This window comes from Panthera leo, chromosome E1 (genome assembly GCF_018350215.1).
Source record: "Panthera leo isolate Ple1 chromosome E1, P.leo_Ple1_pat1.1, whole genome shotgun sequence".
NCBI classification, from domain to species: Eukaryota; Metazoa; Chordata; class Mammalia; order Carnivora; family Felidae; genus Panthera; species Panthera leo.
This window is the reverse complement of record NC_056692.1, coordinates 1,916,351-1,942,887: the sequence shown is the minus strand read 5'-3', so window position 1 is coordinate 1,942,887 and position 26,537 is coordinate 1,916,351. Positions and strand designations below refer to the sequence as shown.

At 58.9% G+C, this 26,537-nt stretch overlaps 3 protein-coding genes and 1 long non-coding RNA gene across 10 annotated transcripts; 1 reads left to right on the top strand and 3 right to left on the bottom strand.

Annotated features, from left to right (window-relative positions):
• Nucleotides 1–2,619, bottom strand: CE1H17orf49 (chromosome E1 C17orf49 homolog). Of its 3 annotated transcripts, none has more exons than XM_042915259.1 (6): nucleotides 2,488–2,619; nucleotides 2,191–2,285; nucleotides 1,649–1,750; nucleotides 827–1,017; nucleotides 520–624; nucleotides 1–265 (listed from the first exon to the last, which is right to left on the bottom strand). In XM_042915259.1, the coding sequence occupies exons 1-6, from the start codon at nucleotides 2,506–2,508 to the stop codon at nucleotides 201–203; spliced, it is 579 nt and encodes a 192-aa protein (XP_042771193.1). In that variant the 5' UTR covers nucleotides 2,509–2,619; the 3' UTR covers nucleotides 1–200. The 3 variants fall into 3 exon arrangements, with proteins under 3 accessions (XP_042771193.1, XP_042771194.1, XP_042771195.1); XM_042915260.1 differs by having other exon boundaries at nucleotides 1–261; XM_042915261.1 differs by lacking the exon at nucleotides 1,649–1,750.
• Nucleotides 2,620–2,870: 251 nt separating this feature from the next.
• RNASEK (ribonuclease K) lies at nucleotides 2,871–4,601 on the bottom strand. Its single transcript, XM_042916951.1, has 3 exons — nucleotides 4,344–4,601; nucleotides 3,606–3,682; nucleotides 2,871–3,203 (listed from the first exon to the last, which is right to left on the bottom strand). Exons 1-3 carry the CDS (start codon nucleotides 4,584–4,586, stop codon nucleotides 3,062–3,064), a joined length of 462 nt encoding a protein of 153 aa, XP_042772885.1. The 5' UTR covers nucleotides 4,587–4,601; the 3' UTR covers nucleotides 2,871–3,061.
• Nucleotides 4,602–4,696: 95 nt separating this feature from the next.
• Nucleotides 4,697–26,023, top strand: LOC122207137. Of its 3 annotated transcripts, XR_006196670.1 has the most exons (5): nucleotides 4,697–4,976; nucleotides 6,901–6,981; nucleotides 22,822–22,976; nucleotides 23,952–24,512; nucleotides 25,115–26,023. It is a non-coding gene; the product is annotated as an uncharacterized LOC122207137 (long non-coding RNA). The 3 variants fall into 3 exon arrangements; XR_006196669.1 differs by lacking the exon at nucleotides 25,115–26,023 and having other exon boundaries at nucleotides 23,952–24,696; XR_006196671.1 differs by lacking the exons at nucleotides 22,822–22,976; nucleotides 25,115–26,023 and having other exon boundaries at nucleotides 23,952–24,696.
• Nucleotides 6,425–17,759, bottom strand: LOC122207135 (polyunsaturated fatty acid lipoxygenase ALOX12). Of its 3 annotated transcripts, none has more exons than XM_042916948.1 (14): nucleotides 17,494–17,759; nucleotides 16,791–16,995; nucleotides 15,650–15,731; nucleotides 15,446–15,568; nucleotides 15,244–15,347; nucleotides 14,836–14,996; nucleotides 13,906–14,049; nucleotides 12,946–13,155; nucleotides 10,648–10,734; nucleotides 10,264–10,433; nucleotides 9,365–9,450; nucleotides 7,205–7,305; nucleotides 6,914–7,084; nucleotides 6,425–6,809 (listed from the first exon to the last, which is right to left on the bottom strand). In XM_042916948.1, exons 1-14 carry the CDS (start codon nucleotides 17,626–17,628, stop codon nucleotides 6,630–6,632), a joined length of 1,959 nt encoding a protein of 652 aa, XP_042772882.1. In that variant the 5' UTR covers nucleotides 17,629–17,759; the 3' UTR covers nucleotides 6,425–6,629. The 3 variants fall into 3 exon arrangements, with proteins under 3 accessions (XP_042772882.1, XP_042772881.1, XP_042772884.1); XM_042916947.1 differs by having other exon boundaries at nucleotides 9,365–9,486; nucleotides 17,494–17,757; XM_042916950.1 differs by lacking the exon at nucleotides 6,425–6,809 and having other exon boundaries at nucleotides 7,002–7,084; nucleotides 7,174–7,305; nucleotides 9,365–9,486; nucleotides 17,494–17,754.
• Nucleotides 26,024–26,537: the final 514 nt, after the last annotated feature.

Below are 26,537 nucleotides of genomic sequence, written 5' to 3'. Positions count from 1 at the left end.
TGAGAGGAGAATCTTTATTGTTTTCGGTATAAAAACGTCCGTCTGATGGAGGTCAAAGGGGCTGGGGGTAGACGCTCATACGGGAACAGCAGAGTGCGCAGCCCCAGCGGCCTCGTGGGCCGTGCTCTGCGGGCCCGCTCGGAGTCCCAGGCGATCCACAGGTCCAGGGTGAACAGTGAGAGGGGTCAGAGGTGGAAGGCTCAGCGAGAGAGCAGAGGAGGGTCAGCAGAGGTCACGAGAAGGCCAGAATCCAGGGTCAGGCTGTCTGGAACAGGAAGCAAGATGGGCCGAGACGGGGTGAGCCCCAAGTATGCCTCCAAGGCGACTCCTACCCCCCCCCACATCACCCGGCTCTTTGCTGAGCCCGTCCCCCGCAGCGTGGACTGGAGGACCTTCTCTTCCAGAACCTCTGTACGAGGGGGCAGGGGGCTCCTGTGGAGACCCTCCCCTACCATCCGAGTGAGCGCTTCCCCCCCGCCCCCAGCCCCATCGCTGGTGTGGGAGGAGGAGGACGCCTACCCTGGTCGAAGTTGAGTTTCTTGGCCGGAGGGGTTTCTCCTAGCCCTTCGATGTCCACCAGGTCACTATTGGCGTCCGAGTCGTTCAGAGCGCTGAGTGTCACATCTGGGGGGGGGTGGGGGGGTGGGGACATCAACTGGGTTCTAGGTTCTCTGACTGCCCCCCAGCTTCCCAGAGCCTCGAGCTCCCCCTCCCTCTGCCCTCTCAGCCACTCTCTGGGAACCCTGACGGGGAGCGGAAGGGACATTTGTCCTTCCCTGGCCCAAGCCCGATTCTCCCACTGAACCTTCAGCCCCAGAGCCCTCACCGGCCTTCTGTTTCTTTACGGGGGGGGCCCCGGCCTCAGGGACACTCGAGCTGCTTGGTGGAGGGGCGGCTGGAGGAGGCGACAAGACACCAGATGGCACCTTCTTGGGCCCTTTCTTGGGTGACTCGGCCGGAAGAGGGATGCCGGAGTCTTCGTACACCTTACGCTTCACGGTGGCCTTTATCTGGGCCCTGAAGAGAAGACAGAGCAGGTTAGGGAGGGAGTCCCGGGGAGACTGAAGGAAGAAGGGAGGGGAGGGAAGGGGTAATGGGCCATTCTGAAGGAACACTGGGAGCCCCTCCATAAGAATCTGGTTAGGGCCCTGGCCCTTTGGTAGGGTTCTCGTTTTCCTGAGGCTCTGCACGCGCTTAGGGCGGATGGAATCTGAAGAGTGGACTCCCTGAGCTGAGTGGTGGAAAGGCCCGCGTCCTAATTCTCTTCCGGGGTGTGGAAGGCTCCCAGGTGAACCTTGGTGGCTGACCGACAGGTGGAGGGGGACTTATTAGCGGATCCTGATCAACTCGTTCGGAATCACAATGTCCCCTCCAAGGAGCCGCGCAAACAACCAGAGAAGTTCCGGTTGTTGGGGATCTCAGGCGGCCCCCGCCCCGAGATTAAATTCTTGGGAGGTCCTGTTACCCCGGCGGTTCAGTTAACTTCTGACCAAACTCTTCGCGGAGGTGCTAACAGAGCCGGCAGCGAGGCAGGAGGGCTGTCGAGCTGGAAGGGAGTTCTCGGGAAGGTGGACCTCGGGCTGGCGCGGGTGCGGTGGAAGACAGTGCCCACCCGCCCCCCCCTCCTCTGCCGGCCACCCTCCCTCACACTGTCCGTTCCTTGATGACACAGCTGATGTGATTAAGATCGTCCCCAAACCGCTTCACAGCAGCCCTCAGCATCTCTATCTCCGTCTCCGTCCACTTGGCGCTGTCAGAGGGGAAAGGGGGAACAGCGAAAGTGGGAAGGGGGGTGCGCAGCCAGCCCCCAAGCCTCCCCCGCAGGCGCTGGGGCCCCTTCCGTGGATCCCTAAAGAGGGCTTTCTTAAAAAATAAACAAATAAAAGCTCTTAACGCCCCGTGGGAATCCTGAGGACCCCCAAGCCTCTCCCCCAGGCACGTGAAGCGGCGGCTGTGAGCAGCCGGCGCAGACCCATCCGACCCGCGGGGGTCTCACGGACAGAACCCCGCGCGCGGTGCGCAGGGGACCCCCCCGGCTCTGCGGCCGCCGGCTCGCGGCAGGGGTTCCGGGTCTGGAGCCTCCAGTCTGCGCTGCTACCTGTCATTCCCTCATCCGACAGTCTTTATTCACACCGGCGAGCTGCCACCTGTCCCGGCCCCACGGAGTCCGCGCGCCCCGCGCTCACGTACCCCGCGGGGGAAGAGTCGGCCACGGGATGCAGCTGCATCGTCAGCTCCCCGAGCTTCGTGAAGGCGGCGCCCGCCGCCGAGAAGATCTCCCCGACCTGGGGGCGGGGCAGCGTCACGGGGGGCCGGCGCACCCCCCCCGCCCCGCGCCCGCCCGCCCGCCCGCCCCGAGCCCCTGGCCCCACCCCGGCCCGGCTCCCGCCCGCCCCCCGCCTCGGGCGGAAGAGTCGGCACCAACGGGGGAGGGGGGGCCGCCCTCCCGTGGCCGCCAGGGAGCGCTGTCCGCGAGCGAGGGCGAACCTTCGTGGACGCTGACGTCATGGTCCCGCGCGCCTCCTCACGGAGACGCCGCCGCCGCCGCCGCCGCCGCCGCCTGGCCGGGACCACGGAGCCGGGCGACCGAGGCGCTCGGGCCCCCGCGCAGGAAGTCCCGCCCCCTCCGCCGCCGCCGATTGGCTCCCGCTCGGCCGCTCCCCCCTCCCCCCCCCCCTCGCCAGCAGCCGAGGCTCGGGCGGCCCCGGGCGAGCCGAGGGCCGACGGTGGAAGAAGACACCGCCTCACTTCCGGCCCGGCCTCACTCCACTTCCGTCGGTGCGTCGAGACTCCGGGTGTGGACACCGGCCTCCAGCCCCCGTGCCCGCCCCCCACCCTCACTCCGACCCAAGCACAGACACGAGGCTGAAGGGAGCGGTTTCGCTTTATTGGGGGGGGGGGGGTCAGGGAGGCCGCCTCCCTCCGCCGGGGAAGGAGCGATTCAATCTCGGCGCAGGGAAACCCGGTCCCGCAGGGGGCGCCGGAGTGGGGACGCGGGTGGGAGGGCTGGGAGAGTCTTTAAATAGAGGAGGGGGCCGCAGAGGGGAGGCGCGACGATGCTCTAGCGCACCATGTACTCCTTGCGCTTATTGAGTCGAACTTGGCAGAAGGAGAAGCCCCCGAGGAGGAGATAAAGGCCCGCGGCGATGAAACAGTTGTAGCTGACTCGCTCGTAAAGGTCATATATTTTCTGGGGGTCTTTCCTAGGGGGGAGGAGATTAGGTAGTGAAGTGTCAGAAACCGTCCAGTAGCCAACATTTACTGGGCACGGTGTGCCAGCCACCATTCTAGGCGCTTCTACACGTACTATTCGGGCTTTCTCCTAACCCTCCGGGGTGACCCCTATGATAGCATCCCCTTGGCAGAGGTGGATGGCGGCGCAGAGAAGTCAAGGAATATAACTAAGAAGCCACGCCTAAAGCGGTGGGCTTAGCATGGCCACTCAGGTCCGACTCCGCGACCGCTAGGGAGACTAGCCGTCTGCACTCAGCTCCCTCGCCTCGGGGCCCCAAGCACCCCGCCACCTGTAATCCCCCGCCTACCGTTCTACTGCGGTTCAGCCGCCTCCCACCCGCCCCCAGCCCCGCCGCTCCCACCTGACTTACTCAAAATCTTTCTCGGTGAAAGGGACGTCCTCTATTAGCACAGCGGAATGGACGTTGAAAAAGATTCCGAGCATTATCTGAAAAGAGGGAATGGTCTGGTGGGTGAACCCAGGCACCGAACCTGCTCGCTGTCTAAACTCCTCCCACTTCTAATGTTGCCACAACATCTGGATTTGGGCACTACCGGAACGAGCTAGGATTCGAGTAGTTGTTGCCGGATTCGGACTCCGTCACCCGGAATAGGGCGCTGAGTCGGTGACGGAGACGGCTCGGCTGGTGCAAGGGCAGGAGTAGTGAGCAACCCAGATTATCCTCTTGTCCAGGGGCGTCATTATCACGGGACGGGGAGGAAATCGGCCCTTCTGAGTATTTCTTCCTGGAGGGGGGCGGGTAGTCGTGGGGAAACAAGGGCCCCGCTACCCATTTCGGGAACAAGCGCTCCCTTGCCCCACTGCCCTCTACTCAGCGCAGGCGTCTCTCAAGACCCCAGCTCGTCTTCCTCCTACCTTGAGGGGTCTCCAAATTTACCAGCCGCGGCTCCCGTTCCCAGCTTCGTCTCCCTCCCGCCCCTTTAAGTTCCCCATTTCTCAAGCTCAAGTGTCTCGTCCTCCAGCGGGTAATCTGCCTCCCCCTTCAGCCTGCCTGCTGCTTCCTACGGCCCGGACTCTCCCAGCCTTCCAGCCCTCCAACACTGGGGCGCGTCGGGCCCTCTCCGGCTCTCGCCGGCGGTCCCCTCACCAACATGATCACTCCCCAGGCGCTGAGGACGATGCCGCAGGCGGCCAGCTTGGGCCCACAGCACAGAAGCGACGCCATGGAGAAGGGGGTCGGGGGAACACCTAGTCGCGTGCCGAGCGGAAAGGCGGCGAGACGGAGGCCCGGATGCGCCCGGGGGAAGCGAACCGGACTTGGGGGCTCGCGCGGCGGAGGACGGGCCGCCGGGAGCGCAGCCGAGGGGGCGTGGCCTCCGGTCCCAACCATCGCGCCGGGGGACGCCGGGCGGACTTCGCTGGGCGCCTCCAGGCTCTCCCGGATCTCCGGCGGAGCGGGAGGCGTGTGAGGCCGAGACGGCCCCCCAGGAACCCCTCATGGTCCATGTAGCCGGGACGCGGGTTATTGTCGGAGCAACGCCTCCGCTTTCTTGGTCACCCCCCGGCCCAGGCTGGAATGGGAGGATCCAGCGCGCCACGTGACCGAATACTGCGCGTCACGTGACGAGGAAGCAGTGCAGCGGCGCCTGGGGAAGGAGAAGCTCTGGCGGAGCTTCTAGTAACCGTGGCGTCGGGCTCTGAGGCGCGGAGGATTGGAGCTGCTCGAATTTTCCCCCTCAGTTACGCTAGTTGCGGGTGGTGTCCCGTGATGGGGGGCATGGTAAGTGACACAGGGATTTACACCGAGAAAGACCGCCTCTATCTCCTTTTTTCTCATCCCCGCCTTTAAAAATAGATATTCCGACACGATGAAAGGAGATAGGAGCCCCGTCCCGAGGCCAAGCGTGCAGTCGTGGCCAGGAGGCTTCAGAATTGCCAAGGGCTCTTTGCATCGGGAATCCTTAAGTCACGTTTTGTTACCAAACGCAGAATACTGAATAGTTCTGGATGCCCAAACCCAGGAGGAATGCGGGGCGTTAGGAAAAGTCTCGGGAAAACAGACTCCGTGAACATGCTGTGTGTGTAGGGGGAGTGGTCTTGCTCAATGCATTTGGAGAGAGGAGTCAGTACACCAAAGTGATGCCACTTTGCTTCCCTGCTGCGTGCGAACCACGGAAAGTGATCATAGGCCCCTTGAATAAGGTGTAGGGCACGAGACTTTAACAATGGGAATCGATCACCCACTCCGAGGAGAAAGCTCGTCTACTTCACTGGCGAGAGGCAGGTTTGTGAGAATTGTTTAGGGAGCTAGGGTGTTTGGAGAACACCATTTTCTACTGAGCCCGTTGTACCCATTCTAGTGAGGGCAGTGATCCACCGCATAATCGAGAGGGGCCATTTTGATCCCGAGACCCCAAGGGCTCTTAGCATCGGGAATCCTTAAGTCATGTTTCGTTACCAAACGCAAAGAAACACTGTGTCCCTGATTAGAACAACTTTGTGGTACTTTCGCCCCCATTTATTTAATGCATATCATTCTCAAACAGGTTGTGAGAACGAACTTGAATCTTGGGAAACACAGACCCTGGGATACCAAAGGGGCTGGGAAAAGTGGCCTTGGGACATGAATTTCATGCCTCTCGTGCTTGAGACTGGCGGAGGTGGTGGTGGGGGGGGGGGAAGCCATCAAGGCACGCGGGTGTTTATTTTGCCCAGGAGCATCATTGTTACTCAAGGGCCTTCCGGGTAGGTGTGCAAATAGGGGGAACAGGGTGGAGGGGACGTTGCCAAAAAACAGAGGCAGGAGGATTTAAGTTGGCCACTGCACAGGAAGTCTAGCTCCCGGGAAAGGAGAATTAGTTGAAGTAGTTGATTTATCCAAGAAACCTCTGCCCCACCTCCGAGAGGTTCTCTGGAACCGTTTTCTCAGAGTAGGGGCGGTGCCTCAGGCTAGCGCAGAGCAGCCCCAGGCAGGTCCCCCCACTACGGGTTAAATCGAGCCCACAGTCTGTGCGGGTCCATCCAGCAAAACACCAGGTTTTCTTGCATTTCTAAATGGTTGACTAAGCCAAAAGAAGAAGACCGTTTTGTGACACTTTGAAGTTCATATTTCACGGCTCATAAGTACAGTTTTACAGGAGCCCAGTGACCCCTCATTTCAGTGACCTATCGTCTGTGGCTGCTTTTGTGCCGCTTCGGGACCGTTAAGTGGTTGTGACAGAGACCGCGTGGCCTGCAAAGCCTGAGACATTTATTGCTGGCCCTTTACAGAAAAGGTTTGCAGCCCCCCAGACTGGTGGGATACTGACATGGGGGCTTTAGTTGCGGGGAGAGAGTAGAGCTTTAGCAGCAGAGACTGGACTCCTGGAAATTCAAGATGAAGCCTCAGCACTAGCGCGGATCTGAAGGCCTCCAGGCGGGGGCGCCCTAGAGCTCAGATGGTAACACTGTTCTCTATGCGGCTGGGCCTCAGGTAGTCGTAGGGCAGGTCCACTTGTGCATTCCGGGCTGTGATCTCTCTTTCTAAGTTTTCCAGATCTGTTTGGAATTGTCTTAGTACAGCCTGGGCCTTGGGGCTTGAGAAATACTTTTCTTTGTGGTGCCCCAGAGGTACCTGGGAAAGAACAAAGCGTCGATCAGTTTCTAGTCCAAAGGCAGAAGCATGCAGACCCTCACTCTCATGTCTCCCTTCTGACTTTTCCCAGAGTCCTGTCTCACCATGTCTGGCTGGCGGCGACCCAGGTGCCACGTGATGGTCATTTGAAGACAGGCCTGTCGGATGTCAGGTAGTGAGCCCATCACTGTGGCCATTTTCACGTCTTCCTTGGTCGTGGGTGGGGGCATCCGCATGGTGCACGGGGCGTTAGGGACCCAGGCGTACCAGTCCAGCTGGGGGAAGAAACTGCAAGCCTAGGATCCTGGTACTTCTGCTTGGAACCCCCGTCTTTCCCTCGGGAATCCCAAGGTCCGACACTTGCCTTCGGGGACCCGGGCTGCCGGCTGTCATACCTGGCCCTGGTTGATGGCCCCGTGCTGGGCAGTGCAAGTGAAGACGCACATGGTAAGGAAATGACAGAGCTGACTCTGGGACTGGAAGGAGGCAGGGAAACCTGGGCAGAGAGGAAGGGGGTTTGGAGGCTACGGCCTGAGAGGAGAAACCTGAAGGCTGACGTCTTGGGATGTCTGCACCACTCGGGGTTGAACTGCACGGGTCCGCTTATGTGTGGGTTATTTACCGTACGGTATTACAAATGTATGCTCCTTACGGTTTTCTTGACGTTTTCTTCTCCCTAGCTCGCTTTACCGTCAGAATACAGCATACGATACATAGACTAACACACAAAATACATGCTAATTGACCGTTTATGTTACTGGTAAAGCTTCCGGTCAACGGTAGGCTCTTGGTAGTGAAGTTTTGGGGGGAGTCAGAACGTAGATGCAGATTTTTAACTGCTGGGTATGTGGGGGAGGGTCGGTGCCCTCACCCCTGCGTTATTTAAGGGTCACCTGTGTTTTGGCATTGATTGGTATTTGTTCCTTTATTCAAATATATTTGCATTAGATGTGAGTTTCAGTTCAAGTTCAAGCAATAATATTTGGGTGCCTTAGACCAATGACTTAATCTCTCTGAACCCCGGTTTCTTCACCTGTAAAGTGTGGATGCCACCTACCTTATAAAAGAGATAATGCATTGAAGCCACCTAATACATTATAAATTCTCAATAAATAATAATTATTATTACGGAAGGGTTGGGGGTGAACAGCTCTGACTGATGGAATATCTTCTGCCTCAAAAAGGGGTTAAGAATTTAGGGATGTTTCCTCCTACTCTGGAACAAGGGCATTATAAGTGTCTGAGTTACAAGGTGAGGATTACGAGAAGTCCCGTGTTCGTGGTGTCATGGCCGAGAGAGGGTTTCCACAAAGGTGGTCTCGGGCCACTGGTTTTACAGCGGAGGTGGGGACTCAGAGGCCCAATTATCCTGTTAAGAGGAACATATATAATCACTCCCCTTCTGTAGATTAAAAAAAAATCAAAGACCAGAGAGATTAACCTGCTGGGCAGGATCCCATCTTTGGGAAAAGGCAGAGGCTGACCTTGAACTCCGGGTCCTGACTGCTTTTCTCAAGCTGTTTTTAATTTTGGCACATTTCCTCTAGAAAGGCTATCGGGAAAATTAGGCAACGAGCACCATGAGAACTGGGGTGGGGTGGGGGGGGGAGAGGGGAAAAGAGAGAATGAGAGGCAGTTGGTGGAGATTAAAGCTGCCATATGAGTGTTTATTTTTATCTTCCAGATGTAGATGGTGGTTGGGAGGAGATGGCCAGGGAGAGGAAGAAGGGTCTTCTGGGACTGAGGTGGACCAGGGCAAGTTTGCCCCGGAAGGGGGAGTGCAGGCATTGGTTTATCGCCCACTGTACCCCCAGGGCCTGGCCAGAGCGGCTCCCCGGACGCAGGATGCCCGAAGGATGATTTCAAGCGGTCCCTGCTGGCCCGTGTGTGCTGGAGAGGGAGGATGGACCCGCCAAAAGCTGAGAAAAGCTGTGTCTTCCCCAGAGGTTAAAGAGCAGGTGGGGGTGCCAACAGCGGAGGCTAGATCTCGGCCGAGGGGAAGGGAGGCCAGATTGGCCTCGGAACTGGGACCCCGAGGGGCAGTGCATGGAGTTCAGGTCTGTGCCAAGGCGCGGACGGTGCTGAGGGTGCCCCAGATGTGACCGCGCACCGTGGGCGTGTGCAGTACGCCCAGAGTGTGTGCACAGAAGCAGGAGGAGAAGGCGGGGAAGCTGAGTGCCGGACCCCGGGCCTCAGTGGAAAACTCACCCTGTTTGTATCGCATGTAGGAAAATAACCACAAGGAGAGCACGGGAGCCCCAGCGGGACCCGGGCACGTCCCACCCTGGCTGTGGTCCTGGTCTTATCGGGCCCCCGTGCTGTGGCGGATTAGGGGCATCTTTGACTTGGGATAGGGGATGGCAGTAAAGATTGATGGCCAGGGTCTCTGCGGAGGACAGTCCCTGGGTATCTGGAATTGTCTTCAGTAGGAGGAGGTGGGAACGGGATTCCGAAGCTTCATGCGTGGCTGGAGAGGGGGGTGTGGTGAGGGGTTGGGGCCTGAACCCAGAGGGGCAGGACCGAGATGGGGCTCCTGTCTCTGGGGAGGGTCCTACCTCGGTCCTGGGCCTGGCACAGCCCCACCTCGGTGATCTCCCGGCACCAGGCCTGCAGCTCAGGGTCCCCTCTCACGACGTCGTCCCTGTGGTAGAAAAGGCGGACGATGCCCTGCACGTACCTGCCCAGAGGAGAAGGGGCTGAGCTCCTTGAGGGGAGAAGGCGCCAGCCTCTGACCTCTACTCCCTTCCTGCGGCCTCTGCCCAGCTGACGCTCACTGTTTGTGGGGACAGGTCTTACCGGCGTTGTCTTGGGGGACGTTCCCTAGCTCTTTCCAAACGCTAGTTTAGAAAGGAAGGAAACGTGTGCCATTAGTTTTAAGAGTTCTGGACTCGTGGGGGACCTGGGTGCTCAGTCGGTTGAGCATCCGACTTCGGCCCGGGTCATGATCTCACGGTTCATGGGTTCGAGCCCCGCGTCGGGCTGTGTGCCGACAGCTCAGAGCCTGGAGCCTCCTTCAGATTCTGTGTCTCCCTGTCTCTCTGCCCCTCCCCCTCCCCCGCTCTTGCTCTCTCTCTCAAAAATACAAATAAACGTTAAAACAAATAAACATATAAACAAACAAACACGGGAAAAAAAAAAAAAAAGAATTCTGGACCCACGGCTGAAAAAGGCATTCTTCTGACAGAATCCCTGACTCCGCCAGACCCCGTGGTTTACCTGCCCACCCTTCCTGCACGTCCGCTGCCTCCCGACTCTTCCTGTCTCCCCAGGACTGAGTTCCTGCGCCTCCTGTCTGGACCTTCCAAAGTCGGACGCTTAACCGACTGAGCCCCCCAGGCGCCCCTGGACCTTCTAGGTTTCATGTGGGAGTTTTGCCCCATGCTGACCTCAGGTCAGAGCCCTGCTGGCCCCCTCCCCGAAGCCCCTGCATTTCCCAGCCGCCACTCTCACCCACCGGGCAATGATCTCCCAGAGCTGTAGGGCATCGTGGGCGTAGAGGGCACTTGGGATTCCCAGCAGGCCCCGCGCAGCCAGGTCGTCAGGAGGACAGAGGGAGCGGTAGGTCAGCTGGGCCATGGCCCGACGGAGCAAGTGCACGTGGCCCCCTCCGCCAGTGCTCACCGCCTGCGACAAGAGAGAAGAGAGGCCTTGAGGGAAAAGACCGAGCACGGTGTGCAGGGGCTCGGAGGTGGGGTTCCACATTTAAAGACACGAGCTTAGAGGGACAGGCGCGTGGGTTTAGGGCCAGGACACTCCCACCGTCTGGGATCCTGAAAGTAGCGGGAGGTCACGGAATGCTGGGTGATGAGCCCCACCCTGTGGCCCGTCACCTCCTTACCTTATCAAATATTCCTCCTTCCGAGATGAGCTGGGATCTGGCCCGGGTGTTGATTTCCAAGGTATAGCGGATGTGCGGGATCAGGAGCTGGGGTGGAGGGGGGTCGGGGGGGGAGGTTAGGGAGGCCACGCCGGGGTCTCTCCTCCTGGGGTGTGGCGCCAGGCCTGGTGGCCCTCTCCCCCCCGGACGCTTTCCTCCCTGGTGCTGCGGGGACAAGCCTGTCTGTGCGTCCCTGAGCACTCGCTCTCGTGCCCTCTGCTGCCCCGGGAGTCAGGCTGCGGCTGTTACCACTGCTCTTCATTACTCCCGCCTTGAGTGTACGTGTCCTTTTTATCTGCTTTTATATTTGTGTCGTGCACATACTCCTAGCTTAAATTAGCCTCTCTGCTCGTTTGCAGAGCCACGCCCCCATCTGGCGCTGCAGTCCAGGGGAGGTGCCTTTTGGGGGGGGGGGGGGTTCCGTGAGTCGTGGGAGGGGCCATACTGAGCTGCCTGCTTACACTGGTGGGGGGGGGGGGGCGTCGTCACATCTGCCCCAGCCCCAGGTTGGCGGTTAGGCCCCTCTAATCTTAATAGCTTTAAGAAACTGCTTTTTATTAGGCATGAAAAAGGCCGTCTGACCCCCACACGCGTTTCTTTGATCTCAGACTGTTTTGTGTTACTTCCGCCCAGGTCACGTGCAGGTTTCCTGAAGTGTGGGGTTCATCTGCGCTGTAGATGCTGCACGCGGGGAATGACCCCGGTGATCCCTGAGTGTCCTAGAAAGCCCCAAGTCCACAGGGGGAGAGAAGATCCCCGAGGGCCAACAACCCTCATAACAGCCACAATAATCACAAGAGCGAATGTGCTTTGTAGCTTTCAGCCTGTGGCACGCTGTGGCGTTACGTCCTCTTATCCCGTCACAAACCCACAGCGGAGCTCCCGTCATCCCCGCTTGGAGTCAAGGACTCTGAGCGCGCATCTGGGAGGTGCCAAGGTCAGGATTCCAGTCTGTCCCTGCATCCAGATCCAGAGGCTGCGGGAGGAACCTTTGTGACGTTAGCAGCTTCGCTCTCCCATGGGGCTGACGTGCCTCGGGGCAGCGTAGTGATGAGCGGGGCGAGGCGGGGACAGGGCTGCGCTAGTGACGGGGGGGTCGCGAGCGTGAACAGAAGCCTAACCCATTCCAGAAGAGCGGAAGACGGCGACGCGGGGGCATCACGAGATCGGCAAGATCTGAGACTCGATTGCGCACGCTGGTGTCCCTCTTGTCTGTGTTGTCCCGGACTCGCGGGGGCCGCGGCTGCGCCCGGCCAGGCTTGGGGGAGGGGTGGAAGCCCCCAGCTGAAACCCCACGGCGGGGACTCACGTGCCAACCTGCCGACACTTTGGCGCCCCGTATTTAAAACTGGACACCCCGTCCTTGCTTCCAGACCGGCTCTTCTCCTGACCTTGCCGTTGCTGACAACCAGCCTCGTTCGGAAGCTGGTATCAGCTTTGTCCCTCCCCGCCACGTCCCTGTACCTAAAGTGCCATCAAGACGTTGAGAACATTTTTAAGCGAGCACGAGGCTTACTTTGCTGCCTTCTGCCTAGCCATGGATCCTGAACTCGCTGTTTTATAAAATTTCATCACCTTCTAGGGCGTCCCCCCCACCTTGTGGGCTCCCAGGTGTCGTGGGAGCGTGGACCTCCAGCCCGTCTCCAGTCTCACACCCGGGATCACTGCAGCCGTTGGCCCCTCCCTCCACGAAGTCTCTGACTTCTTTTCGCTTTTCATTCACGCCCCCACCTTGCCAGCGCGTGTCTCTGTGTGCCGGTCCCGGGCAGGTACAGGTAGCCTGCTGGGGCGTTCTCCCGGCCTTTGGATCTGTTCCGACTCAGCACGCTCTTCGGTGGCAGCAGAACATTCCCCGTGAGTTCCGTGGCGCTCGTAGGCTGTCTCTGGCGACGTCAAATTCCAGGCCCGGTTACTGTTCTCCCGGGTGGCTCTCTGGGGCGTCACTTGCCTTCCTGGCTGAACGGTGACTCTCCAAAGGCAGGGACGGGGCTGCTGTCTTACTAACAACATTCCAGCTGTACTCCAGGCTCATCGCTACATCGTCAGCTCCCTGGGAATTTCAGAGCGTTCCCGAGGAAACGTTAAGTGACTTGACGTCATGGACACACGGGTGTCAAGCTGTACGGTCTTGCTCCTCGTCTCCCCGCTTTCGTTCACAAACTGGCGTAAACGTTTTTGTGTTCCTGCGGCGCCGCTTGGCATTGGGCTCTCTCCTCTCTCTGGGGTTGTGAACTGGGGCTCGGGGGGGAGGGCACGTACCTTGAAGACGGGGTGCAGCCCTGGGAGGCACCTCATGGTGGCCACGGCGATGACCTCGGCCACCAGGTGAGTGCTGAGCAGATGGTACTGGAGCTGGTGCACTTGGAAATCGGAATTGCGGACCCAGATCTTGGCCAGGAGCCAGGCGAGCGGGGGATCCGAGGGCAGGAACAGCGGGGGCGCGGGGCAGCTGGGGCTGGGGGGCTGGATCTGCAAGAAGGAAAGCAGACACCTACTGACCCTCCGCCCGCTGTGTGGCATTCTGCTCGGCCCCGGGGGCGGCCACGGCCGAGTACGGAAGGCGTTGCTCCCTGCAGGTTAGGGTCTAGGAGGAAGACCGAGGCCCCCTCCTGCCCTGCCTCCCGCCGGCACTGCGCGCCGCTGCCCAGATGGTGGGGCGAGTGCAGGGGCGTCGGAAGCAGGGGACCCAGCAAGCCTGGGCCCGAGCAAGGGCGGGCAATGGGAAGGAGAAGCTGGGTGTGTGAGACGGTGGGCAGCACTCGGTGACGGACCGGACCGTCGAGAACCGTGGGAGGAAGGGACTCGCGGGACGACGGGTGTTGAGTCAGGGGCCCCAGAGAGAGGAGAGGTCTCTCAGAGTGTGGCCCCCAAACCAGCAGCAGCTTTGGAACTTGTTAGAAGTGCAGATTCCCAGTTCCTACCCCCAGACCTACTGGACCCGAAAGTCTGGTGGGGGGAACCGGCCACCTGTGTTTGAACAGGCCCTCCCGTGACTGTGATGCCCACAAAAGTTTGAGAACCACCGGGTACAGGATGAGAATCCAGGAGGCCAGTATGGCTCTCGAACAGAACGGGAACTTCCAGTTGGGTGAGCCAGCAAGCCAAGAGTGACAGGCGGACCGGCCGCTCTGAGTGAGGTGGGGGTGAGGGACAAAGAAGCTGGGAGCAGAGGTCGGGCGGACAGAGCCGTGTGGGGAGGGGGTGCCCGGGGCGCCTCACCTGGATGACCACGGGCAGCAGCTTCCCCTCGGGCCGCATCTGGAGCATGACGAGGGGGGCGGCCAGGTACTGCTTCTCTCCTCGGATCACGTTGGCCGGGATTCCGTCCAGCAGGCTGAAGTCAGCCTCAAACAGGGAACCGCTCTGCGGGGAGGAGGAGGGACGCGCCCAAGGTTACGGTTGACGGCGCACCCCCGGGGGGCCCGGGCAGAGGCCAGGCGACGGCCCTGATCTAGCTTCTTGCCATCATCCTGTGTCGGCACCGGAGCCCCGCTGGCAGGCCCGGAGCGTCTGATCCCACCCCGTCAGGTTCGCTGAGCCAAGAAACGGAGCGTCATGCGGTTAGCGGATCTGGGCTCAGAGCCGGGCCCGCGTCCGGCCCGGTCTGCGTTACGGGTACCGGAAGCTGTCCTTTTGCCAGGCTGGCCGGTCCCCTTCGCCGTCACCCCTCGGTGCTCTGCTCCCTGTGTTTGGTCCCCACCAGCTCGGCAAACGCTCTTTCGCTTCCCGTCCAAATGTCTCCTTTTCGTCCGAGCGCCGCACAGAGGGCCCCCGGCCACGGCCGCCGCCGAATCCAGCCGGCACGTGCGCACACCCGCGCGGCCCTTCCAGACCCTGCTCTCCTCCAGGCAGCCTCCCCAGGTCTCGCCCGCTGGCGGCGCCCGTGTCGGGAGTATGACGTCGGCCAGGGAACGTCATCGTCCCTGCTAACGTCTCCGGCCCCGCCGGGGCCCTGGGAATTCGTCCCGTTTCCCCTCCGTGCCGGGAGCTCCTCGCGGCGCCCGTCTCCACGCTTTGTCATCCTTAGGCTCTCTGCACGGGGCCCCGCAGCCCGGCACAGTGGGCGACCAGGCCTCCCTTCCCCTGACCCATCTTTGGTCCCTTGCCTTTACCACTTCCCCCGCCCACACGGCCACGGAGACCGAGTACCTGGAGTTCTCTCTCCAGCTGGGCCCCCAGCGCCTCGGTCCCCGAGGGCAGCACCAGCCGGGAGGGCAGGGAGGCGGAGCGTCTCAGCACCATGGGGTTGGCGCCGTTGAGGAACTGGTAGCCGAAAAGTTCATCGTCCCGCCAGCAGCGGTGAACCCTCTCTGTGGGGCCAGGGGGAGTGGAGGAGGGAGTATTTGTCACCTCCCGGATGTCCCTCCCCTCCAGGCCCTACCCGGGCAGTTCAGGCACGTGACCACCCTGTCTGCGGCCCCTGGCTCGTCACTCTGGAGGCCTCTGTGACCTGGTCGGCCGACAGGGTCTGAGGAGTCAAGGGGACTATGGGGTGTGAAGGGCGGGTCACCCAGCGGGGCCATCGGGGACGTATCGAGACCTGGGGGAACCACTGACCAGCCAGGTCGCTCTTCTGGCCCCAGAAGATCTGGTCAAAATCCTCCAGGCGGCTCCAGGAGCTCAGGAGGGTGTAAACGCGCTTGAGGACCGTCTCCAGAGCCCTAGGACGGGTGTGGGGACGTGAGCCCAGCCCCTCGCGCGCTCCCGCCGTCGTCCGGTCTCCCCGCCCTGCTCCGCTCCGAGCCCCAGGCTTCCTCACCCTGCCTTCAGCGCCCACTCGAAGTCCAGCCTCTTTTCCTCATGGAACCTCGAGTTTGGAGGCAGATCGTCCTGGCGTTCTGCCGCTATCGTCCGGGGTAACCCTTCCTTCCAGGTGGCCCAGCTGGGAGACAGGAGGGGACTTCAGGGAGGGTGTCTCCGTCAGCGAGAGGGGCGGGGCCCGGGGAGGGGGGACAGGGCTCACCAGTACAGTCTTCGTCTCTCCTTCAGCTCTTTCTCCCGATGCTTCTGGAACACGTCCAAGGCATTGTCTCCTGCCAGGCGCGCTGGGGAGACACGAAGGTGATTGGCCACACGGTTTTGCGTGGTCCTGGGCTCTCCCCTGCTTGTCCTCGTCTTAGCCACGGTGGTCAGGGCCCGAGGGCCCCGTTCTGCTTTGTCGCTTCTGTCTCTCCCTGCGCCTCACGTGATCAGTCGCCCAGACGAGCGCTTCCCAGACCTGCCGACCTTGCACCCCCCGGGGGCCCTCACCTCTGCGCTCAGCCCTTGCCCTGAGACACAAACGTCATGGTTGTCCCCCATGTTTGTGAGCCTGTCTTTCCCTCCCTGACCCTATTTCATCAATACCGGGGGTTGGATTCATCACCTTAATTAAGCTGATAAAATCTGAATCACTCGTGTGACCGCACCTCTTTCTACCATGTATCAGCTTTGCTCAGTTTCACACGTCTGCACCCTCACCTGTCACACCTACGGCTGTCTTCAGAAGCCATCAAGGAGCTGCTGGGTTGGCCTTCTCTCCCTCACTTCACCTTTCTTAGCCTCAGAGGCACAGTCTGTGTGTTGACGGGTTCTAGCTCTTCTCTGTGCCCGCACTCACCTGTGTCGGAGCCCCCTCTCAGGCACCCATCCTTACTGTCCTTGTCCGTGTTGGTCTCAGGACTCATCTGGAACAGTGACCAATCCGAACTGCCTCCTCCTCCTCCGGCCCGCTGTCGGGGTGCGCCCTGTCCCTCCCAGGGGTCTGCGTGCTTTCTCGGCCTGGTTCGTGGTCTTCCCCGAGCGGTCCCCTGCTGCGCGTGCTGTCCTGACTGTCGCTGCCCTCACTTGTCCCGCCACACAGAGACCTGCCTTCCACTCACTCTGTTTTCCACCAGTGCTGCAGCCCCCAGGCCCCTTCCCCTCATTGGAAGAGGGCTCTCCAGATCCTTCTTCCCCTCCAGTCGCCTTACTCTGTGTGTCACTCGGGGACTGAGAACTTTTCCCTGATCCTTGTCTTCTCCCTACCTCCTCTGCCGAGCCCCCACTGTTTTCAAGCCCGTCCTGGGGACCCCCGAGGTCCCCAGTGTCCATACCGCTTCCCCGCCCCCGCCCCCACCCCTCACCGGTGCCCTCGGGCAGGCTCAGCACGTCCTGGCCTTGCACCCAGCGGTAGCAGGGGAAGAAGGTGGCCTCCTCGCAGGCTCCGGGGCCGCGCACGGTGATGCAGTCGCAGAACCAAGCGTCGTCCACCAGCGAGTGGTGTTTGCGCAGCTTCACGAACTGCAGGGGCCCCAGGTCCTTGGGGACGTCGCGCTCGAACTCCTCCTCCTGCGGGGCCACAGTCCGCGACACTTAGGAGCAGGGGCCCGGGAGAGGCCGTCTTCGTGGGGGTCGGGGGCGCCTTTGCGGAGCCCCCGCTGCCCAGGGCCTCCAGAGACGGCAGCCCTTGTTCCCCTCTCCGGACACCTGCGCGGCGCGGGCCCGGGAGGACGAGGGCGCGCGGGGCACGGCCCGCGGGGTCAGCCATCAGTGACTGAGCGGCGTCGCCCACGTGGGCCCAGCCCTGAGCTGTCACCGAGCCCGCCCTCGGGGCAGCCTCTGGCGGGACCTCCGATCCCGCATTGACACCGGCTCTGGGGTCACTTGGGGAAGCCCAGTGGGGAGGCTGCGAGGACCGGAGGGAGAAGGGACTTGAGCCCGGCCCGGGCTCCGGCCCCTGTCTCCGCCGGCGCGACCTCGCCGTCGCCTGCCGCCCGCGTCCCCGCCGCCCTCCCGCCGCGAGCCCAGGCCCGGCCAAGGTCGGGGTCCCCGCTCGGGGCGTCTGACCTGGCCCCGCGCCGGCCGCAGCCGCAGCTCCAGCCGCGCCTCCCCGCGCGCCCCGACCAGCCACAGCTGCACGCGGTTGTGCGACCCGGAGAAGAGCCAGGCGCCGGTGGCCACGCCGATGCGGTAGCGGCCCATGGCGGTCCCGCCGCAGCTCGGGCTCCGGGGCCTGCGCGTCGGGATCGCCCGGGGCCTCCGGCGGCTGTCGGGGCGCCTCCGGGCCGGTCGCGGGCCTTTAAAGAGGGGCCTGCGTCCCCGCCCCCTCGCAACTCTCGGGCGCTCCCCAGTCCCCGCCCCAGGCGAGCCCGAACCTGTGCGCGGAGGAGACGGCTGGGGGGTGGGGGGGGGGGCTCGGCTGGGGCGGGGCTGCGGGAAGATAAAGGGGGCCCGGTGGGCGGGGCCGAGAGTCTGGAGGCGCCCGCCGCGCCCGGCCAGGGGGGGAGGGGTGGGGAGCTGGGGGCCGCAGGGTCGGGGGCTTCAGGGATGAGGCTCCAGGCCTTCGGGAAAGCGGGGAGGGAGAGGGGGTGAGGGGGTCTCGGCCCCCCTGGGCTGGCACCTGGGGAAGGCTGGCTGGGGGGCCGCGCTGGCCTCCGGTAGAAGGACCCCGGCGGGCCCGCGGCGCCTGGTTTCTACCGCGTTGGAGCCCGGCCCTGCGAGAAATGACCAGGAGTTCGTTCCCTAGAACCTGGAAAAGTGACAGGTCAAAGGCTGGCCCCCCTCCTTCCCGGGGCCGTTTTCACACGTCCTGGCTGCAGGACCCGGGGACACACCAGAAACAGAGGCCTCACCGAGGCAGGGCGGCGCAAACTCCTGGCGTCCACCCTTCGGAGTGCGTGCGGGTGTTAGGGACGCAGGTGTCAGAGTGCAGCGTGGAGTCGGGCGGGAACCCGGCATAGGCGGGCAGTTCCCGTGACCTTGGTCCTTTCCGGGTGAACGGAGTCCCTTAGCCTTCAGTATGTAACGGGTTAATTTTTGTCGTCGTCACTGACCCTGATGCCTTCTTCCCTTAACCAGAATTGTTCTCTTCTCAAACCTTATGTGTAAGTGGCTTTTGTTAGGCATTAAGTTCCACTTTTGTCCTCTTCCCTGCTGTCCTTATCTTTCCTCCTCCCCCCAGCAATTTCCTGAGTGGCTCTCCTGGCTCTCGGGGCAGGAAACTAGGGAACGGCGGTGGGGCCGGTGCTGCTTAGGGACTCTGTAGAGCCCAGGACTGGGGCTTTGTCATCCAGGAATCTGAAGACGCCTCCCGCAGGTCCAGGTCACTCATAAGCCTTTGGCCCCCAGGGTGTATGTCTGGTGGCCTGGGCCCGAGCAAAGTAAGTCTGCTTTCTTGAGCCTGACCCTCAAAAATGGTTTGGTCTGTTGGTTAATGGGGGTGAGAGGGCTTCTAGACCCGCAGAACAGCCTCCAAACCGCACGGAAGTGTCTGATCTGCCCTGGGTGTCGTCCTCCCTCGTATTTTCGAGACTCCTCTCCACCTGTGTCCTCTGTGCTCAGCACCGTGCGTCTGCCATTCGCAGGCTCCCGGTTCCTCCAGTTTGGGGGACCGCCCCGCTCTGTAATACCCAAATAAAATGGCTCGTGTTCCCAGCCTGTGTAGTGGCTGGCTCTGACCTTTTCCACACACACCCCCTTCAAAGGTCGCTTTTGCCTATAAAAGAATTTGTCTCGTACCTACTTCCCAAGTCAGTCCACACTTGAACCTGCTTCTCTGCCCCTTTGTGACGCCCCTTCTGCCCTGTCTGGTGCATTGCAAGGTCACGTGGCAGAGGGGGAAGTAAATATTTAAGAATAGGCCCACGTAGGGCGTATGTTACATGAGTTTATACGTTTAAAACACTTAGACGATGCCAGTGTGTTTTATCTGCTACCATTCTGTTATTTACAGACTGGAAACAATTCCCAGTTGAATGTTGTCCGCATCACTCCTGGACATTTCCTCTGCCCTTCCCTGCCCTGTTTTCCGTGTCCCTCCAAAGACCCCAGTTTCCCATGAGGGGTCTTACTCCTCTAGGCCCTTCCTCCCGCTTCCTTTCTTTTTCCTTTTTTAAGCATGTGGGTTATGTTGGGGAAATGTAGTTAAAAACCCAAATTCCCAGCCCAGGAGAACCCCTCCACAAAGATTGCAGAGAAAGAAACAGTTTTATTATTTAAAAAAGTCTTTTTGTTAAATGTTTATTTATTTTTGAGAGACACAGAGAGACAGAGCATGAGCAGGGGAGGGGCAGAGAGAGAGAGAGACAGAATCCAAAGCAGGCTCCAGGCTCCAGGCTGTCGGCACAGAGCCCGACGCGGGGCTCAAACTCACCGACCGCGAGATCATGACCCGAGCCGAAGTCGGACGCTCAACCGACTGAGCCCCCCAGGCGCCCCCAAACAGTTTTGTTATTGACTACGCTTTAAACCAGAACGTGACACGTCTCACAGGCAATCTGCTAAGAGACTCACGGACAGAAGGAAATGGTCCCTTTCATACAGCCACACACACACACGTATGGTCTCAAGTTAGGAGTGACCGGTCCTCAAGTAAAAGGCTTGGTGGCACCCTTTGTCCCGCCCCATTCATCCCAAGTCCACCTGGTAACTGGTGGCGGTCTGTGTTACTGCCAGGCCTCGTCGTGAGGAAAGCAGACTTCTTGTATCTTGATGACGGCAGCTGGTTCCGCAAGTTGGAGCACGGCCCCCCCCCCCCCCCCAGTCAGGCTTCCAGCCTCCCACGGAAGCCAGAAGAGAGGGGCTCCGTCTCCTTTGATGTTGACCTTTCAAAGGGTGGATCCTGGGTCCTTGGGAAAGACATTCCTGGATCTAAAGCTGACCGGAGGCTTGTTTAGCTTCTAAGAGGATTTCCATGCATTTTACGGAGATGGAGAAGGAACTTAAAACGAAAGGTTTTCTGACAGAGATGCTCTCAGACCAGGGAACAGTGGAGAGGCCTCTTGTCTTCAACAGGGAGAACTAAGCGTCTTCGTTTTTTTTTTTGTTTTTTTTTTTCTTGTCCTTACGATGATCATTTCGTTCTTAGGCCTGTCGCGGGATTGAGTTTGCCGGGCCCTCTGCGGTAGGGAGGCCCTCACCTGCCACACGGGCCCGCCGAAGCCGAGCTCCCCCCTCTTCCAGACCCCCAGGCCCCGTTCCCCGGGCCCAGCAGCCGACTGCCACATTGCCACCACCTCCCTTCACAGGGCACGTGAACTCCTTGATCAAAGCCCTCTCACTCTCCCCGGGGGCCTGTGGGCGAGGGGGATGGCCCTTACGTGTTCGAGCTGGAAAGGCTCGTTAAAGTGTTTTTCTAGGGGCGCCCGGGTGGCTCTGTCGGTTAAGGTTAAGTGTCCGTCTGACTTCGGCTCAGGTCATGATCTCACGGTTCATGAGTTCGAGGCCCAAGTCCGGCTCTGCACTGACGGTGGGCAGCCTGCTTGGGATTCCCTCTCTCCCTCTCTCTCTACCCTTCCCCCCCCCCAAAATAAATAAACTTTTAAAAAGTGAATTTAGGGGCGCCTGGGTGGCTCAGTCGGTTGAGTGGCCGACTTCGGCTCAGGTCACGATCTCGCGGTCCGTGAGTTCGAGCCCCGCGTCGGGCTCTGTGCTGACAGCTCGGAGCCTGGAGCCTGTTTCAGGTTCTGTGTCTCCCTCTCTCTGACCCTCCCCCGTTCATGCTCTGTCTCTCTCTGTCTCAAAAATAAATAAACGTTAAAAAAAAATTTTTTTTTTTTAAAAAGTGAATTTAAAAAAATAGTGTTTTTCTAAACATAAACGTAAGAATAATTGCATCCCCTCCTATCTCCCGTGCTAATGTGGTTCCGACCACAGCCAGTCTAGAGGATGACCCCCTCACCCCGGCACTATGAGCGTTTGGGGCCCACTTTGGGCACGGGGCTGTATGAATTTGTCACTGTTCCTTGAGGACAACTTGGACGTACAAACATGGCATTATAAACTATGTCACTTTAAACCATCTAAACACGGGACCTGACTTCAGGGTAGAGATGTTGTCATCTGTTTTTCCGATTGGTCACTTGAGGGCTTGCTCGGCCTGCCTGCAGGGGCCCAGCACTTCCCTCTGAGCGCTGTCACTCGATTCTGTCCTTGTTCAGTGGGGTGACCGGGGAAACACCGTCTCACACGGTCTGAGGGTCAGTTTCTCGGGATACAGGGATCCCTGCCTCGACCACGACATACCCTTGGGCTTCCAGACTCTTAGTTCACACAGGCTCGGGCGGGGTCCCCACGTGTGACTCTGGTGTGAGGGGGCTGTACCAGGGCCACGTCCAGCTTTAGACTATTTTCTTTTTTCAAAGCACTTTTGTGATTTAAAAAAAAAAAAATTAAGTTTATTTATTTATTTTGAGGGAGAGGGAGAGAGAGAGAATCCTAAGAAGGCTCTGAGCTGTCAGCACAGAGCCCGACACGGGGCTCGATCCCACGAAACATGAGATCATGACCTGAGCCCAAGTCAAGAGTCGGACGCTTCGCCGACTGAGCCGCCCAGGCGCCCCCAGCTTTAGGCTCTTAAACCGTCAGGCCTTGGCGTTGAGCCCGGTCGTATGAACAGCCACTTTCCTCACAGGGGGTTCCCTCTCGGGACCCCCAGTGTTCCTTCCTGTTGATGGATCTCTGTTAGAACCTTCTCAGTCTTTCACAGAGGGCTTGATTAATATTGAACAATGTAAACAAGAATTCAAATCCCAGTCCCTTTCCTTCCAGGTAGTGTCTTGGGCCCTTTAGGCAAATCTCCCCCCTTCCTCCTCATCCGCCGGTCTGCACACCACGGGAGTATTGGGGTGTGGCAGAGCCTTGGGGGGGCCTCCAAAGTGTGCCGGAGAGGGGACGCTCAAAGCTCAGAGAAGAGTTTTGCTCCCGGGGAGCTGCGTCCATTCAGAGAGAAAAAGCTGCGGGTTATTTTGCCGCCTCTCTTCCCTCCGCTTCCTGCGCCCCCGTCTCTGGCAGACGTCCCCAAGCTGAGCCCAAAGAGTCTGTGCGAATTTCTGTGCTCTCAGAGTGCTCTTAAGTCACGATGCCCTTCAAGGAGCGGTTGGTTTTGGTCGTTGAAAAAACTCTTTGCAGGGGCGCCTGGGTGGCTCAGTCGGTTAAGCGTCCGACTTCGGCTCAGGTCACGATCTCGCAGTCCGTGAGTTCGAGCCCCGCGTCAGGCTCTGGGCTGATGGCTCGGAGCCTGGAGCCTGCTTCCGATTCTGTGTCTCCTTCTCTCTCTGCCCCTCCCCCGTTCATGCTCTGTCTCTCTCTGTCTCAAAAATAAATAAATGTTAAAAAAAAAAAAATTAAAAAAAGAAAGAAAAAACTCTTTGCCAAACTATATACTTCTCCCCACAGCTTGCTTTTCTCCCTTAAGAGACGTTGCTCGCGGAAACTTCTGGGGCTCACTGGTGATTCACCCGACGCGTTCCTTCGAACAGCTGTGTGGTGCTCCACTGTCACGGGCGTACGGCTGTTTCCGGTTTGGGGGCACACGACCGACGCTATGAAGGGTGGGTTTGTGCTTATGTCTTCATGCCCTCGGTGGTTCTATTTCTGTGGATCGGAGTCCAAGAGAAAGGTGCAAAGAATAAAAGACCACAAAACAAGAATAAGATAAAACAAACAGGATGAAAACAACAAAGCCGAGCGTCTACTTGCCTGGCGGTGGAATACACCAGGGGACACACGGGCTGAATCGTCCACGGACGGGGATAATCAGGAATTTTTCAGGGCTGGGAAGGGGGCGTTCGTAACGCGTACATGAATTCACAGTTGAAAGCTTGTCCCTGGAGAGGCTATTCCTGGCCATCAAAAATCTTCAGCTGGAGAGCAACAGTTTATTTCTGCCGTCGGCGGGGCAAGTGCTGGCCGGAGCCCTTTCCCGTGGGGACCCGGGGCTCTTTGTGATCTTACGGGGAGCCGGTGCCTCCGACAGGTGGAGGCAGGGTGTAGGTCAGAGCGCAGTGCGCCAGGAAGAAGGCCGCGAAGGCGACAGAGGGGGTCGTAGCTGGAGATGGGGGCCCCGGGGACGCAGTGGGAGGGAGGTGTGGAGGTGCAGGAAAATGGGATACAGGTGATGAGGGCAGACCCCGAGGGGGCAGGTGAAGTCCAGGAAGCGTATGGAACACCCGGCCATAGATCCCGCGCACCGACAGCGGGCAGGGCAGCGTCTCAGGTACCACGGCGGTTTGTGGCCCTCCGGAGGGCCACACACAGGTCCACAGATACATTAAAGCGCTAAGATTTCAACCAGGAGGGGCAGAAAGCAATTGAGAAACCAGTGTCTTAAAGGTTTCGTAAGGGGGTGATAGGAAAGCGTGGCTCAGGGGTGTGATTTCCTTAGCAGTGCTCCCTGCTTGGCTGCTAGGCACCCACACGAAAATAGAAGGTTGGAATCCTCCGGAACGTTAACGGCCGGAACGGGAACCCCGAGGCTCTGTCAGAGGCTGATACGGCCCCCCCCCCCCTCGTTCTTATCTCCCCAGCGTCGCTGGCGGAGCAGGCGCGGACACCGGGCCTGTCGTCGCATGTCGTCAGCTTGCGTGTCAAGCAGACACGGTGTCAGGAGGGGCCTCCCGGATCTACCCCCGTGAGGCTGGCGTCTCGGGACTGCTCGGATGACTCATGCCACAGCGGGCGCTTCTCAGCATCTCTGGAAGGAGGCTGAGAGGTGCACCCTGGGCCCTCTCCCCAGCCCCCACCGCCGCCCTCTGTTTCTTGGAGAGCCAGCCTCGGATCCCTGGCTTATCTTGGCAGGACTGCAGGGGAAGGCCGCCCCCGCGGCACCTTGAGCCTCCCACTCCATCCTGGAGAGGACACCCCAGGGGCCACACAAACTCCACACCTTCTCTGGGAGCCCTGCCTACGACCCTTCACCATCCCACCCGTTGACCTTCCTCTTCGGCCCGGTGTTTGTCTTGTCACCCTACGTTAGTGACATTTCTTACTCACCCCGGCTTCCAGATGGCTTCTGCGTCTTGCCTGATGGTCTCTGTTCCGCCCTGTGCTGACTGTCGGGTGGTCCGTGAGACAGACTCGTACTGAAGGTTTGAAAGGGTGACAGCCAGGGCAGGGGCTGGGGGAGGGAAGTGAGGCACTCCCCTTGGGCATGACATTTCAGGGGGTCCCCCAAAACTCAGTAATCGAGATAGAAACTATTTTGGGCGCCTGGGTGGCTCAGTCGATCAAGCGTCCCACTCTTGATCTCGGCTCAGGTCATGATCTCCTGGTTTGTGGGTTCGAGCCCCACGTTGGGCTGTGCAGTGACAGAGTGGAGCCTGCTTGGGATTCTCTCTGCCCCTCCCCCACTTGTGCATGCACGCTCCCCCCCCCCCCCCGTCTCAAAATAAGTAAATAAACTTAAACATGTTTTTAAAAAAGATGGAAAATATTTTGATGCAGTATTTTAAAAAAATCAAAATGAATGCAAAGAAAAATCTAGGATGAACAAGATACCAAAACGTAAAATAAATCCAGGACCAGTTGTAAGACTTAACGTCAGCCATCTGTATTCTTAACATTTTTTGCAATCGCTCCTTCCACCAGAGATTTCTCTCTGGCCGACCTGACCCTCGGGACCCCCAGACCCAACCCACAGGGGCCTTGCTGTAGAAAGTTCTTACTTTCTCTTATTTCTGTTTATTTGCAGACCCTCTCACCTCCTCTCTCCACCTCCACACTCCCCTCAGCAGTGACATACTTGAGGAAAGGCCGTATTTTTCCTTATTATGTAAACAACTTATTTGTCACAAGTATCGTCTCTTCAACCTCTGCTCTGCCTCCTAGCTTTCTGAAACCAAGATGGCTCTTCAAGGTGTTTTGTAAATAATAAGCCATCTGCTACTTTAGCCACAAGAACAAGTGATTTCCCAAGGTTAAATTCTCAAGCATGTTGCCTTTCCCACAAATGTCTGTAAATTGAGGGAAACAAAGATTGACTCTCTTAAGATTCATACGTGGCCAAACCATCCCCAGAGAACAGTTGGCTACAATCAAGGGGTGTGTGTGTGTGTGTGTGTGTGTGTGTGTGTGTGTGTGTGTGTCTGTGTGTGTGTGTTTGATGAAAGTAAGAGAAAGCAGATGGATGTACACAGTTAACCCTACAAGACTCTGACAAGTAGATATTATTACCCCTGTTTTATAAACTAAGGCTCAAAGAGGGGAAGGGCTGTCCCGAAAGTCACACAAGTCACAAGCAGGTGATCAGTGTTGCAACAGTCTCCGTTGCCTTAACTGGGGCTGCCCTTAGGGCGTGCAGGGTCTCACGCAAATAACTCTTTGCGGGCCTCCTGCCTGTATAAATGGCTTGATTGATGTGGAGAAAGGGAACCCTCCTGCACTGTCGACGGCAGTGCAGACTGGTGCAGCCACTGTGAAAAACGGTATGGAGGTTCCTCAAAAAGTTAACAATAGAACTACCCTACGACCCAGCAATTGCAGTGTGAGGTATTTTACCTGTGGGTACAAAGATGCTGAGTTGAGGGGTTATATGTGCTCTGATGTTTATAGCAGCATTATCAACAATAGCCAAATTATGGAAAGAGCCCAAATGTCCATGGACTGACGAATGGATAGAGAAGATGTACACACGTGCACACACACGCACGCGCACACACACACACACACACACACACGCACAGGAATATTACTCAGCCATAAAAAATGAACCTTGCCATTTGCAACACATGGATGGATCTAGAGTGTATCATGTTCAGCAAAATGAGTCAGTCAGAGAAAGACAAATACCAAATGATTTCACTCATTTGTGGAATTTAGAAAACAAAACAGATGCACACGGGGGAAAAATAGAGAGTCAAATCATAAAACAGACTCTTAACTATAGAGAACAAACGGAGGGTCGCTGGAGGGGTGGTGGGTGGGGGGATGGGCTAAATGGGGGATGGGCATTAAGGAGGGCGCTTGGGGTGAGCACTGGGTGTTGTATGTAAGTGACGAGTCACTAAATTCTACTCCTGAAACTAATACTACACCATGTGTTAACTAGAATTTAAATAGAAACTCAAAAAAATTTTTAAAAAATGCATTATGGAATTCATGGGTGCATGGTGATT